The 12,289-nt window shown below is 26.8% G+C and overlaps 2 protein-coding genes across 2 annotated transcripts; one reads left to right on the plus strand and one right to left on the minus strand.

Annotated features, from left to right (window-relative positions):
- Positions 1 to 3,822: 3,822 nt before the first annotated feature.
- Positions 3,823 to 5,519, plus strand: LOC107171375 (uncharacterized). The gene is made up of 3 exons (XM_015521613.2): positions 3,823 to 4,086; positions 4,759 to 4,889; positions 4,981 to 5,519. The coding sequence occupies exons 1-3, from the start codon at positions 4,012 to 4,014 to the stop codon at positions 5,402 to 5,404; spliced, it is 630 nt and encodes a 209-aa protein (XP_015377099.2). The 5' UTR covers positions 3,823 to 4,011; the 3' UTR covers positions 5,405 to 5,519.
- Positions 5,520 to 6,138: 619 nt separating this feature from the next.
- On the minus strand, positions 6,139 to 10,900 carry parvin (beta-parvin). The gene is made up of 8 exons (XM_089223781.1): positions 10,513 to 10,900; positions 8,429 to 8,518; positions 8,176 to 8,349; positions 7,561 to 7,658; positions 7,318 to 7,485; positions 7,092 to 7,232; positions 6,788 to 7,031; positions 6,139 to 6,600 (listed from the first exon to the last, which is right to left on the minus strand). Exons 1-8 carry the CDS (start codon positions 10,634 to 10,636, stop codon positions 6,524 to 6,526), a joined length of 1,116 nt encoding a protein of 371 aa, XP_089079907.1. The 5' UTR covers positions 10,637 to 10,900; the 3' UTR covers positions 6,139 to 6,523.
- Between the last annotated feature and the right edge of the window lie 1,389 nt (positions 10,901 to 12,289).

Here is a 12,289-nt window from a genome sequence, read left to right on the forward strand (position 1 = left end):
CCAAAGTTTGAAATCGAAGCATTATTTCGACTAGTTATGCTGTACACAGACACAAAAAAAAAACACACACACACATCATTGTAAAATCAATACATTCATCACTTCGTTCAGAATCTAAAAGAAAAATTTTACATAATATATTTTACATTCCCCTTTCTATGTCTAACATAATGTCTCCTCATAAAATTATTACCTTATAATTATCTTAGGCTAATTACCTGTGATGTTGTCATGTTGAAGCCTTTAACCCAATAAAAAAATAAATAAATAAATAAAAGCTGTAAAATAATAGTTTTAAAATTGAACTTGTTATTACTTGATATATAATTCAAAATGTCTGTTATGTTAACATCTCACAATAAACTAAAAAAAAAAAAACATTTTTCTTCAAATGTGATAAGTAATTATTTACCCCTCGGGATTTGCCATAGATATTATAATATAATAAATCCATAGATTCATATACTCAGTAATGACTAATGATATATGTTTCTTTTAGTTACTTGGTATTTAGTAAATAATAATATCTGGGGAGTAGTAATGTTCACACAGATCCTCCCCTGCTGTCGGTTCAAACAGGAAAAAAAAATAATAATAATAATATCTGTAGCCAGATTATCCATGATCCACTACAGTAATATGATATGTACAGGAGGGTGCGCAAAATATTTTATCCTGAAAATATATTTATAAGAAAAATATTTTGATATAATATATTTTATCAATCGTGTTTAAACGAAAAGACAACGTGTGTTTATCTAATTAAAATTAATTATTTTTTTAAAATACTATATTTGATACTACATAATAAAAACCAATGTATTAATAATATATAATAACATGTCGTAGATACTTGAAAATTTTACCAGTTATTTAGATTGTCATTTTCTTTACATGATTTACTTTTCAAAATATTTTGACTTTTTTGAGATATTTATAGACAACTGAAATTTTCAATTTTTCTGAAAATTTTTTTTGAAGTTTCGATAAAATTTTTTTGGCCCTATCAAAATACTTGAAAATTTAATACAAAGTTCCTCATAAGTTATCCTTATAGTGATTAAAAAATTATAAGAATACATAGGCACAATTTTTTTTTATAAGCATTTGAAGTTCAAATATTGACTTAATACGTAAAAATTACGGCAATTTTCAAATTATCTTAGATAGAAATTCATAAAAGTTTTTCTTTTTAGATCTAAGATTTGAGAATTTAATACAAGGCTCCTAACATAGTTTTACAATAGCAGTTGAAAAATAAGAGAAATATATAGTCACAAATTTTTTTTATAAACATTTACAGTTCAAATATTGACTAAAGGTATAAAAACCTTTGACTCCGTTAAATGGAATCTTCTGAGGTACCACAACAACCTCATACCAACAATAAAAATGATATATGTCAATAACCAAGTGTATATATGTTCGTTTAGAAACCGATCTTTCCAAGAGTTATCAAATAGGACAACGCGTAAGACAGCTAGGGCTGTGTGTTAACACCATTACTCTTTAACATATACGGAGAATGGATTATGACAACTAAAGACACTATCCAAGGAAAAGTCGATGAAAAGAGAAGCAGAGGCAGACTCCCATCCGCTATGTAGACCAAATTAAAACCATACTGTTATATATATTTATATTTATTTATCTAATAAGTGATACATTTAAGTTTCTACAGTCTGCACTCATTATTTCGAAAAATTAAAATTCTTTAGAAAATATTCTTTTTTGCGTCATTTTATATTATAATAATTCCAAAACAATTTTTTTTTACTTTTTTGAATGATATCAAACATTGTTTATTACATATTCTTTATAGTAGAATATTATTCGGTGAATTTCAATGAATGCAAATCAAATTTCCGAGAAGTAATTCATAAATCATAAGTTATAACTTTATAGGTATTTAAAGTTTATATTAGCGGAGTAATATTGTTAACAGATTTTACGGAGTGCCTATGTATACATAAACTCTACAACTCCCCTCAACCAAACTTGCTTCAAAATTAGGTAACAAACTACTCGTCCGTAATTTGATTTTTATAGATAGAAATACTCCAAATAATATTCTGCATCAGAGTAAGAAATAAAAAAAAATGTATGGTGTCATTTAAAAAGGAAAAAACTTTTAAAATTATAAGGATAAAAAATATTAAAAACAAAAGTTTTTTTCAAAAATATTGTTTTAAAACAAATTGTGTGAGAAAATATTTTCAAAAAAAGTTAAGATATTTATGAGTAATATAAAGACAATATTAATTTGGATAAAACTATAGGATTAGCGTGTATTGCTAATTACTATGAGTGAATATTAAAAAAAAAAAACAAAAAGCTAAAAACCAGGAACAATATTTTACAGAATAAATAATATTATTATGCAAGTAGTTTGGTGACCTGTATTAAACCTCCCTCAGCCGGTCTGTCATCATTTCCGCCAAAAATGTGATTTTTGTTTCCGCCAAGGATCGTTTCCCCCGAATCTATTTCTACTTATATTGTTGAGATGAAGTAGGAGAACCTCTATAATACTAAAGTCTATATAAAATGTATAGTCTATCTGCAGTGCTATCGATCACCGATGTAAGTCGGGAATCGTGATAAACTATTTGATATTGAAAATATAATTGATTTTACACGTAGTATAATAAATAATAATGCCTACCTATTATAAATATAGTTAAATAAATATAAATCGAACTAATTTACATCACGTGAGATAATGTCTGTGTTATCAAGATCAGAATAATTTCACGCATATTTTAATCACAGATTCACACATTAATAAATTTTAAAAATCTTTAATTTCCAATGTCCATAACAACGTATCGTTCTAAATAAGCCTTTAAAAAGGTATATGCTACGATTATTCGAAGTAATAAATAATTTATGGTATTCTCAGAAATATTTGACTATATATTTATTAAATATAATAATTTAATTATAATCAACTCAATTTAGTTCAAATTCAAATTTTTGAAAATTTTATCAAAATATTAAGCCAAAAAATGTTTTGGGGATCAATGAGAATCGCCTCCTCGTATAGTGGATCCATGATATCTCTAAATGGTTCCCAAACTATGATTCAATACAAGTAGGTAGAAACAGATTTGTCGGAAACAAAAATCAAGATTTTTGGCAGAAGCGACTGACGCCCCCTCAACCACACAAAACTTCAATATTCTGTTAACACGACCATGGAATGCTATGGGACACCTCAAGTCCTCAAGCGTTACCACATACTATGTCACATCCGTTGGGATATTCTCCACCCAAACATTGCAATTCTCTCGCACTATATGTATGTTCTAAGTACTAAAGCACCAACTAATGTTTTATGATATTATAACTGTAAATTGTAATTATTTTTTTATTATTAGTAATAATGGCAGTAGTTACAATATGTTAAATAATTAATTTTTACCGAAAACATAGCATTTGAAAATATCATTGTGTGTATGAGTACTTATATATTTATATATTTATAATTATATACTCATAATTTACTTTAAAAGTTTAATTATACCCATGAACCCATGAATAATATTTTTAAATTAGATCCAACAAAGTAAATAAAATCGTTATTTTTGTTAGAATATCTAATTTAGTCGACATTTTAACTTAAGATATTTATAAAAAAATAAATTTTTATCAAATCCCCCCTCCCGAAAAACAGGTCTGCAAATAGGTACCTACCTATTATATTGTTCTGTACTATTATATATCTTAGTCCGTGCCTATAATTTAGGGTCGTTCTAAATACAGTCGATTACAGCACCAAAGTGTTATCATTTTTATCTTATCAGTTAACATGTGATAAAAGTAAAATTTTAAAATTAAAATATTAAATCGGCTCATGTAAACAATTATGGGAATTTTAACCAATTATCCGTGACACTGAGTTTCATAGTTAACGTCTTATTTGTAAATCAATTGATTTATATTAGATATATGTTAACATTTAAAAATTTGTCTTTAGTTTTTACTCCAGATTTTAAATAACTATTTTCTATGGACAGTTCTAAAATAAAATGTACATTGCTGTGTGGCACTTCAGCAGCTTATTCTCAATCATTATTATTTGAAGTGGGTGATATATTTTTATTTTTTTTATTACAAAGAAAATTAATAAATCATTATCATAAATTATAATACTAATTAATGTACCTAAACTTCATAGTTATAACAAACAATTTGCATACTTCTTGCGAAGTTAGTTAGCATTATCTACTTTTGATGTACCTATACGTCTAAAATCATAAATCTCCTTAATTAATAAACTAACATTTTACTAATTGATAATCTTTCTGGTCTGGCTCTACAGTATCCAACTTAGGTAATCAGCAAAGTCTTCACACACCAATACCTACAAATACAATTTATCCTAGTCTCCGCCTAATTACCTCTGCCCCTTGGTATATAACTAACAAATATCTAAATCTATCTACCTTCAATGCTTAGCAAAATCCCATTAAATAAAACTTCATTCAAAGCTCCATTCTCATTCCAATCCTCTAATCAAGAAAACTATTATCTCCCACTTTCATCTCCAGAAAATTAAAGAGACAACAGCTCGGAGACCTGTTAAAACCGTCATAAAATAATGAATACATTTTTCAGGTGTCACCGCTAGGAGCCTTTCTTTTAACATTAATAATTCTCATTTGAAGTACTCATCACACTTAAAATCTAAAGCATTTTATGTTTTGCAAATCTGTAAATATTAATGTTGTTGTTTTGTTTGTTTACAATACATAGAGCGCTGTATACTGGTCTGAATTTGGATATCGAGTGGTTTACATTCAAATATCTCAGATGAAATCTCTACCAATTCCATTAGATGGAGCCAAACCGCCTAGTGTGCATGCACTGAATCGCATTACATTCCTGTAATTAAATTGATCAATAATTTGTTAATTTCTAACAATTTTTTTATTTAATTTTGACGTTAAACCACATTTATTAATTTTTCATACCTAGAACATTGTCACAGTGGGAAGATCTTGTCAAATACACTTGTTCAATACACGAAACTAGTCCAAATGTGCCACATGTAATTTTAGTATCAGACTTGAATAATTACTATAGGAATGAAGATAGTGATCAAACTACAAGACTAGCACACATGCTATGTGCTTGTTTGTGTGATGCCATTTCATATTGTAGTAAAGTACATAATTCTACATCATATTTAACTGTTTCAACACAAGACACTGCACTTGAAACACAAAAATTATCTGCGATGTATTTCCCGTCAAGTACATGGATTAGCAGTGTTGTTGATGATAAAGTAGTTTTTTGCAAAAAACAACTGTATTTACAGCAACATCATAGCTGTAATATAAAGTTTATCAAAGTGAACAATAAACTAAGATGTGATTCTGTAGAAGTATTGTATATGTGATATTTTTGTTACTGTACTTGTTTTTTAATTGTTTTGTTTCTTATTTTTCTTTGCATAATTTATACATTGAAACCATTCAAATATTTAAATAAAGATTAAAATAATTTTATGTCAATACTGAATTATTAATTACTCAAACTTTAATAGGCTATTTTATAAGAGTTTCAATGGTGTACACCAGTGAATAATCATATAATTTTGACCCACATTAAGTTTTCATGTGAACCACATTTACAGGCATATTATAAAATACAAACTTCTAAGATATGAAGTTTTTGATCTTAAATAGAATTTTTTTTTAACATTTATATGTCTTATGGCTGGGGTCATTGTATAAATTTGTGCAACACTAAAAATGTTAGCATTATATCATCGTATTGAGGCCAGAAGAGTAAAATATTCTAGGGTAATAATAATAATTTATAATTTATAATTATATATTTATATTAATAACTTATGACTTTCGATGTTGAATGAAATCAGTAGCCGCATGACATTTACATGTACCGATGTACTTGCATAGAGTGTGGATACTCAATCTCTTTTTTTATTACATCTCACATTCTTTTAATTTGGTTAATTTGTATTTAAATATTTCAATTTATAAAGATAAATTATTTTATATTTAAAAATAGTTATTAACCAAAAATAAACATGATGAAAAGCTCTTTCAAGTTTAAACAGTAATTTTAAATCTAAAGACTCTTGACCTTAACAAATATTAGTCATTAAGCTTCTACTAATATAGACTATAGTTTAATGTCATAAAATTTGTGACAAAAATTACAATAAAAAATTAAACAATGTTACTAAATTGTCTAAATTCATAAATACATAAAATTAGTTAGTTAGTTTTCTTATAATTATAACAATTGCATATAAAATATAATACTTATAGTAAATAAGTAAATAAAGAAAAAGTAAATAACACCAAAGTATACTTATAATTTTAATTTTCAAGCTATTAATTGTAGTTCGCTTAATTATTGGATGAGAGTACAGTTACCTTTTTCGTACATTAAATGCATATCTCTTGTGTTTAATTAACGATGGTGTCACTTAAATATATGTTAAATGTAATTAAAATAAACAATTATAAAATATTAGATCTGGTTTTGATTAGTATACATTTTTATACTTAGTAAAAAGATTATAGAGCACTCTTAATGTTGACTTCAGATCCAAGTTAACAATATCTAAACAAAAAAATAAATAATGATTCACTTATAATTTATATTATAAAGTTATTCATAATTTTTGGATATTGATAATATATTGAATAAACTATACTGAAGTTAATAAAAAAAAAATAGAAAACTCCAGCCAAAACAATTAGATAAAAATCTATTCATTTGAACTTTAAGAAATAAAATAATATGTTACCTTCCGGTCTAGCTTTGGGGGCAGCTAGTCCAATTTCTTGCATTAAATCAAATGCTACATTGACGTTATGTACTTTTTGTTCAAAATTTTGAGGTGACAAATTAAATGAATATAGTGGCACAAAAAACCCTTCAAGTAATCCCATTAATAATGTCAAATAAACACCATCGTGAAATTGTGTGTCTAAATCTTGAACTTCCATGTTAATCTTATTCAAATGTTTGTTAACAAATGTCACCAAAGACTGAAAAATCCAATTGGTTAATAAAAATTATAATTAAGTTAAAAATTTAATATCTTATACTTTTTTAACAACTTCTAATTTGTCAGGTGCATGATCAAACAATGTATCAAAAGCATCACGCTCGCATCTCATACCGAGATCGTCGTACCTGGATGTGATCTCTTCAATTACAGTTCGATTCTTCAACACTCCATCACGTTTCTACATGAATATTATTTATGTTAAGTAGAATGAATCATAGTGATAATCAATACTATTTAAATGTATATATTTATTTTTAAAACACCTGTACAATCACTACATTGACAGTAACATTTTCAGGAAGACGAATTGGTGCTCGAAAATGACGAGCTAGTGATACCAATAAATGCAAAATGGCTACAAGGTTTTTAGAATGAACACTTTCAACACTCCATTTTTGTTGTGATAATCTGTTACCTGTGAGACCCAAGATCTAAAAAAATAAAATAAATCTTAATAAGTTTTTGAATTTTAATTAAAATGGGTTTAAATTTCAATATTTACTCACATTATTTACAGATCCAAGAACAACATATAATTTTTGTTTTTGCCCTTCCTCAGATTGAGTTACTTCAGGAACATCCAACTTTTCGTTAGTCAATTTTTCTAAAAATAATTATTATTAATCATTGAATTATTTATAAAATAAAAAATAATTATCAATGTTTGAAAAAAATATACTAATATAATGTAATCATAACTAGTTTTGAACATTGCATTTTTGTATAATTAATATTATACATCAAACAAATTGCATAAATACATAGATCAGTAGAATATATAGGGGAGAGGGCCTAGTGTGCTGCAGCTACTCCAAAAATTACATTCTAAACTATTAAATATATAGTAGCCTCTAGGTACTAGATCATTATTGTTAGTTGCTATATTTTATAGCCCACCCCCAAAATTATTTTTATATACGCTACTGACATAGAAAATATATAATTTCTTATAATAGACATTTCCCATAGAATAGGAATATTTGGCCACATGTTTGTAGTGTATGCGTTATATTTATATAAAATAAATACTGATACTATTACAATAATAAACAGTTTATTTTTTTATTTAAAGTATATTTTTATTAAACTCCTTATCACAAAAGTTACATTTATTTATTTACCATATAGTTTTTGTAAAACTTGTCCGTCATATAGATCTTGTTCTAGATTTTTAACGATGATCCGATGATCAGCTAACACATCATTTACCCAATCAATTAATATGTTCATTAACTCTTGTAATTTAGGATCAGAATAAGACTTTGGTTCCACCATAGTCCGTTCTTCATTTTCCTCTAAAATTTTAAGTTATACAAAAAATTAAACAATTCTCTTTCTCTTTAAATCTTGAGTAAGTATAGAACAATTAAGTACCAAGGGTATATTCCTCAGGAGGAACATCAGCCATAGCTGGATTTCCTGGAGAGTCAATAGCATATTTGCCCTCTTCTTGAACTTCTTGCACTGTAACAATATAAAATTATTATTATTCCATTAATACGGCAATGACTAGGGCTGGGATTTATATGTAATAAAAAACCAAAAATATGTACATATATATGTAATTAAAATTGCCAAAATATGTTGTATAAAATAAAAAAATATGTAAATACTAAGAAAAATTTTAAATTAAAATATGTTTCTAAATAATGCTTGAATAATACAATTTATTGTTTTTTATGTCTAATTAATTTAATTTAAAAAATATAATAATTTGTGGTAAAAAATAAAAAATATGTTGTTAAATTGAAATACAATTGATGTTTAATCAATTTAAAGTGAAACAATGTCAAACTATATATTGTTTTAAATTTTCAAAATTAAATGTATGTTAGGTGAAGATATTTTCAAAACCACGCGAACACAAGAACTGGTAGTCTGATAGGTACTTTTGTAAATTCGTAAATATATTTTGTCACATAATTGTTGAACATAAAGTATAACCTAAGATCATTAAGGTGTGGTTATCGAACAGAAACAGATAAGATAAACTAAAATCAAGTTATTAATATTTATTATAACCTACTTATTTCCTATATACATTATTATACACTTACAATTTGCCGAGTACCATTATCGAAATATAAATGTTAAATATTACTAAACCACTGAAGTTGTCGAAATTGTCGAAATATGTAAAAAAAGCGAGAATTTTACAAAATATGTAAAAATATGTAAAATAAAATATGTCTTATTTTATTGCAAATTACGTGAAACGAATTTATCATTTGCAATAATTATTTTATCATGTTTACTAAAAATATGTATTTACATACAAATCCCAGCCCTATTGATGACCATAGCGGCATAGCATTGCTCAAAACTTCTAGCATTATATTTTGTTTACTGTACTTAAGAATATATTAGAATAACCAAAGTAAATTAATCAATTTTAGACTAACAGCAATTCAATTCCAAGATATATAAATACATTTTATGTCCAATTTTTTTTTTTTTTTGCTATTTTTAAAACTATTAATTAATGTAGAAAAAAATCATGTACTTGTACTACATGAATATTGTGTTAGGATGAAAACTTTGAACTTAATTCCTGTTTAACAAAGACAAAATATACATATATCTTGCAGATCTCTACTTGACAATATATACAATGTTTTCTGCCAAGTGCCGCCCAACGAGTGATACTTTGTTTATACATAAAATGATTTCAGTAATATACTAACTATATGAAAGTGGATATTGCGTTTATTGTATCTTAGGTATTCAATTTTTAATTTCACCTTTTGTGACCTAAAGAGCATGTTACATTCACCTTTGAAAACACAAATTAGGGATATTTCATATGCAGTATTTAGTATATACTAATGCAGATGAATGTACAAAATGTTTATTGTAAGTAAATTTGTTAAAACATTGGAATATGAATTAAAGCCACTCCTAGAAGTAGAGCTTAATTTGTAGACTTATATTTTATTTTTAATGAAATTATGCCAATTACTTAGGACAGATTTAAAGCCCCAATCAGTGGCGTGTCATACATGTGTGCGATGTGTGCAAATGCCACGGGCTCTCGACTTGAGGGGGCCCATTATTGTTCAACGTTCCACAAAACTTTTTTATTTGAATGACGTAATTTCATCTTATTCTTATGTAATTGAAATTTTAATAAAAATGGAAAGTAGGTACCTTGTGAAATTGCATAAGATTTTGTAATTTTAGAATAAAAATTCTTACTTTAAATTTGAATTTATATATCTATAACTATATTATTTAATAAAAAAACGAAGGGGGGCCTTTTTTTAGTTTTGCACACAGGCCCATCTTCGGGATAAACCGCCACTGGCCCCAATCTTCCCCTGTATTATAGAACATATTTAACATTTATTTAAGTTATATTTAGAGCATGCCTATTTCATAATTTTCTAATGCTATAAGCTATAAGCCTATAGGTCTGGAGCACTGGTGATGACCATATAAGGTAATGTTGAACTGCTTACCTTCCTTTATTCGCTTTTTGCGTCCTAACGTCCCAATTTTGTCCCAAAACGTTGTTTCATCTTTGCTTTCATCTTTCCTAAACGAATTCTGTGGTTTAGGAGATTTGGATCTTGGGGTAGTCATTTTAAAATTAAATTTTCAGAATAAAAATTGATAGTAAAAATATTGTTTTGAAAACTGATAAGAAGCACCTATAATAAGATAAGAAACTTCATGTTTGTCCCATAGAGTAATATTACTCTATGGTTTGTCCGTGAGCACGATAAAAGGCGGTATTCCACTAACACCAGTAACACCCGCGTGTTCCGTGTTGGCCACAGATATAGATAATAAACTAGATTGCTAACTAGCACGGTTTAAGATATTAAACCGTGCTAAATAGTGATATTATGTGAAGTCATTATCCACCATTTATAGTAGGTCAAATCATAAAATATTAATATATTAAGAAGCGACACTTGCCCTTCCACTTTAATTTTTTTTATATCGTGGGGGACTGATTGATGTTGTAAGCTTGGCGGTAAGGCAAGATGTTAGGAACGCTTTTATCGCTGAAACGGACCTCTGGAGACCAGCCCGCCAAAGTTTAAAAAAAAGGTCACTGCATACTACCTTAGAATAAATAACCATATATAATATATATAGTAAAAGTAAATGACTATATAATAATAATGTTATTTTATGATGCTTCCATACATTTTATATAAACGTATTTATAGAAATCCATATTCGGGGAAAAATAAAAACCATAAATAAAGAAAAACGTTGTTTTTAGGCAAAACCAGATTTTAACAAAAATCGATTTTTGTTTTTTGATCTAGTTCTCTGATATTTTTTCAGAAGATTTGAGAACAATATTCCCTGACAAGCATAAAGTAATTCAAATTAATCCACTACCCATTGATGCAACCCATTACAGGTCATTAGAATTACCAGAAAGAAATGCTTTTACATATATATGTGGTTATTTGATTATGAAGTGTTTTAACATGCATTCTTGTGAAACATGCATAGGATATGGCAGATCTATAACAAAGTTATCCTATGAACTTTTTTTCACACACTTCAAAGCACATCAACATAGTTCTATTTCAATGTTTTCATCGTTAATGACCCCAGATTGTAATTTTTACCAGTATATTTTTGAATTAGACACTATATTTATTAATCAATTTCCTACCTTAGCACCATTACCAAAAGTAGGGCAAAAAATAAAAACTTTAATGTTAAATGTGTATTTTGAACATCCCTGTGAACAATTCCCTCATGAATACTTGTTAAATTTATCTATGAGATTTAGAATTTATACTACGTTAACCAGAACTAGCTAATCGAAATTTGCAAATTCCTTACACAAAAAATAGAAAATTGCAAATTTTATGTAATTTATAAATATTGTTATGTATATATGTTTTTATTTGATAATTTAATTAGTAATTTTGTATAAGAACGTGGTCTGTAAATAAAATAATGTAAAAAGTATCATGATTAACATGATTACTCATGCCTTTATATTAATCAAAACAAATAGTTAACTAGACAAATTTTCTCTCATCTATTAATGAACCAACAAACATCAACAAGGATGTGAATAGTAGATGAATTTGTAGTACCTACCAAACGACTTTTTTATGCTCACCTAAAAAATATTTTTACTTAACCATGTTTTAATATATTTTCTACTTAAAAACAATAATTGATACAATTTGTCAACTGCTAGTAAAAACATTGTTTAATATCAATATAGCTCATCAATTTTATTTTTGTTAAATCCTA

This window comes from Diuraphis noxia, unplaced genomic scaffold, assembly GCF_037042655.1.
Source record: "Diuraphis noxia isolate RWA-SAM2 unplaced genomic scaffold, SU_Dnox_SAM2 contig0003, whole genome shotgun sequence".
NCBI lineage: Eukaryota > Metazoa > Arthropoda > Insecta > Hemiptera > Aphididae > Diuraphis > Diuraphis noxia.

What these genes read in the sequence shown, in the direction of transcription:
- LOC107171375 (XM_015521613.2), top strand. Translation starts at nt 4,012, where the DNA reads ATGGACAGTTCTAAAATAAAATGTACATTGCTGTGTGGCACTTCAGCA. An exon ending in CTCAATCATTATTATTTGAA is followed by an intron (nt 4,087 to 4,758) that starts GTGGGTGATATA and finishes TACAATACATAG; the next exon opens with AGCGCTGTATACTGGTCTGA. An exon ending in CTGAATCGCATTACATTCCT is followed by an intron (nt 4,890 to 4,980) that starts GTAATTAAATTG and finishes TTTCATACCTAG; the next exon opens with AACATTGTCACAGTGGGAAG.
- parvin (XM_089223781.1), bottom strand. Translation starts at nt 10,636, where the DNA reads ATGACTACCCCAAGATCCAAATCTCCTAAACCACAGAATTCGTTTAGG. An exon ending in TCAATGTAGTGATTGTACAG is followed by an intron (nt 7,233 to 7,317) that starts GTGTTTTAAAAA and finishes ATATTCATGTAG; the next exon opens with AAACGTGATGGAGTGTTGAA. An exon ending in AATTAGAAGTTGTTAAAAAA is followed by an intron (nt 7,032 to 7,091) that starts GTATAAGATATT and finishes TGGATTTTTCAG; the next exon opens with TCTTTGGTGACATTTGTTAA.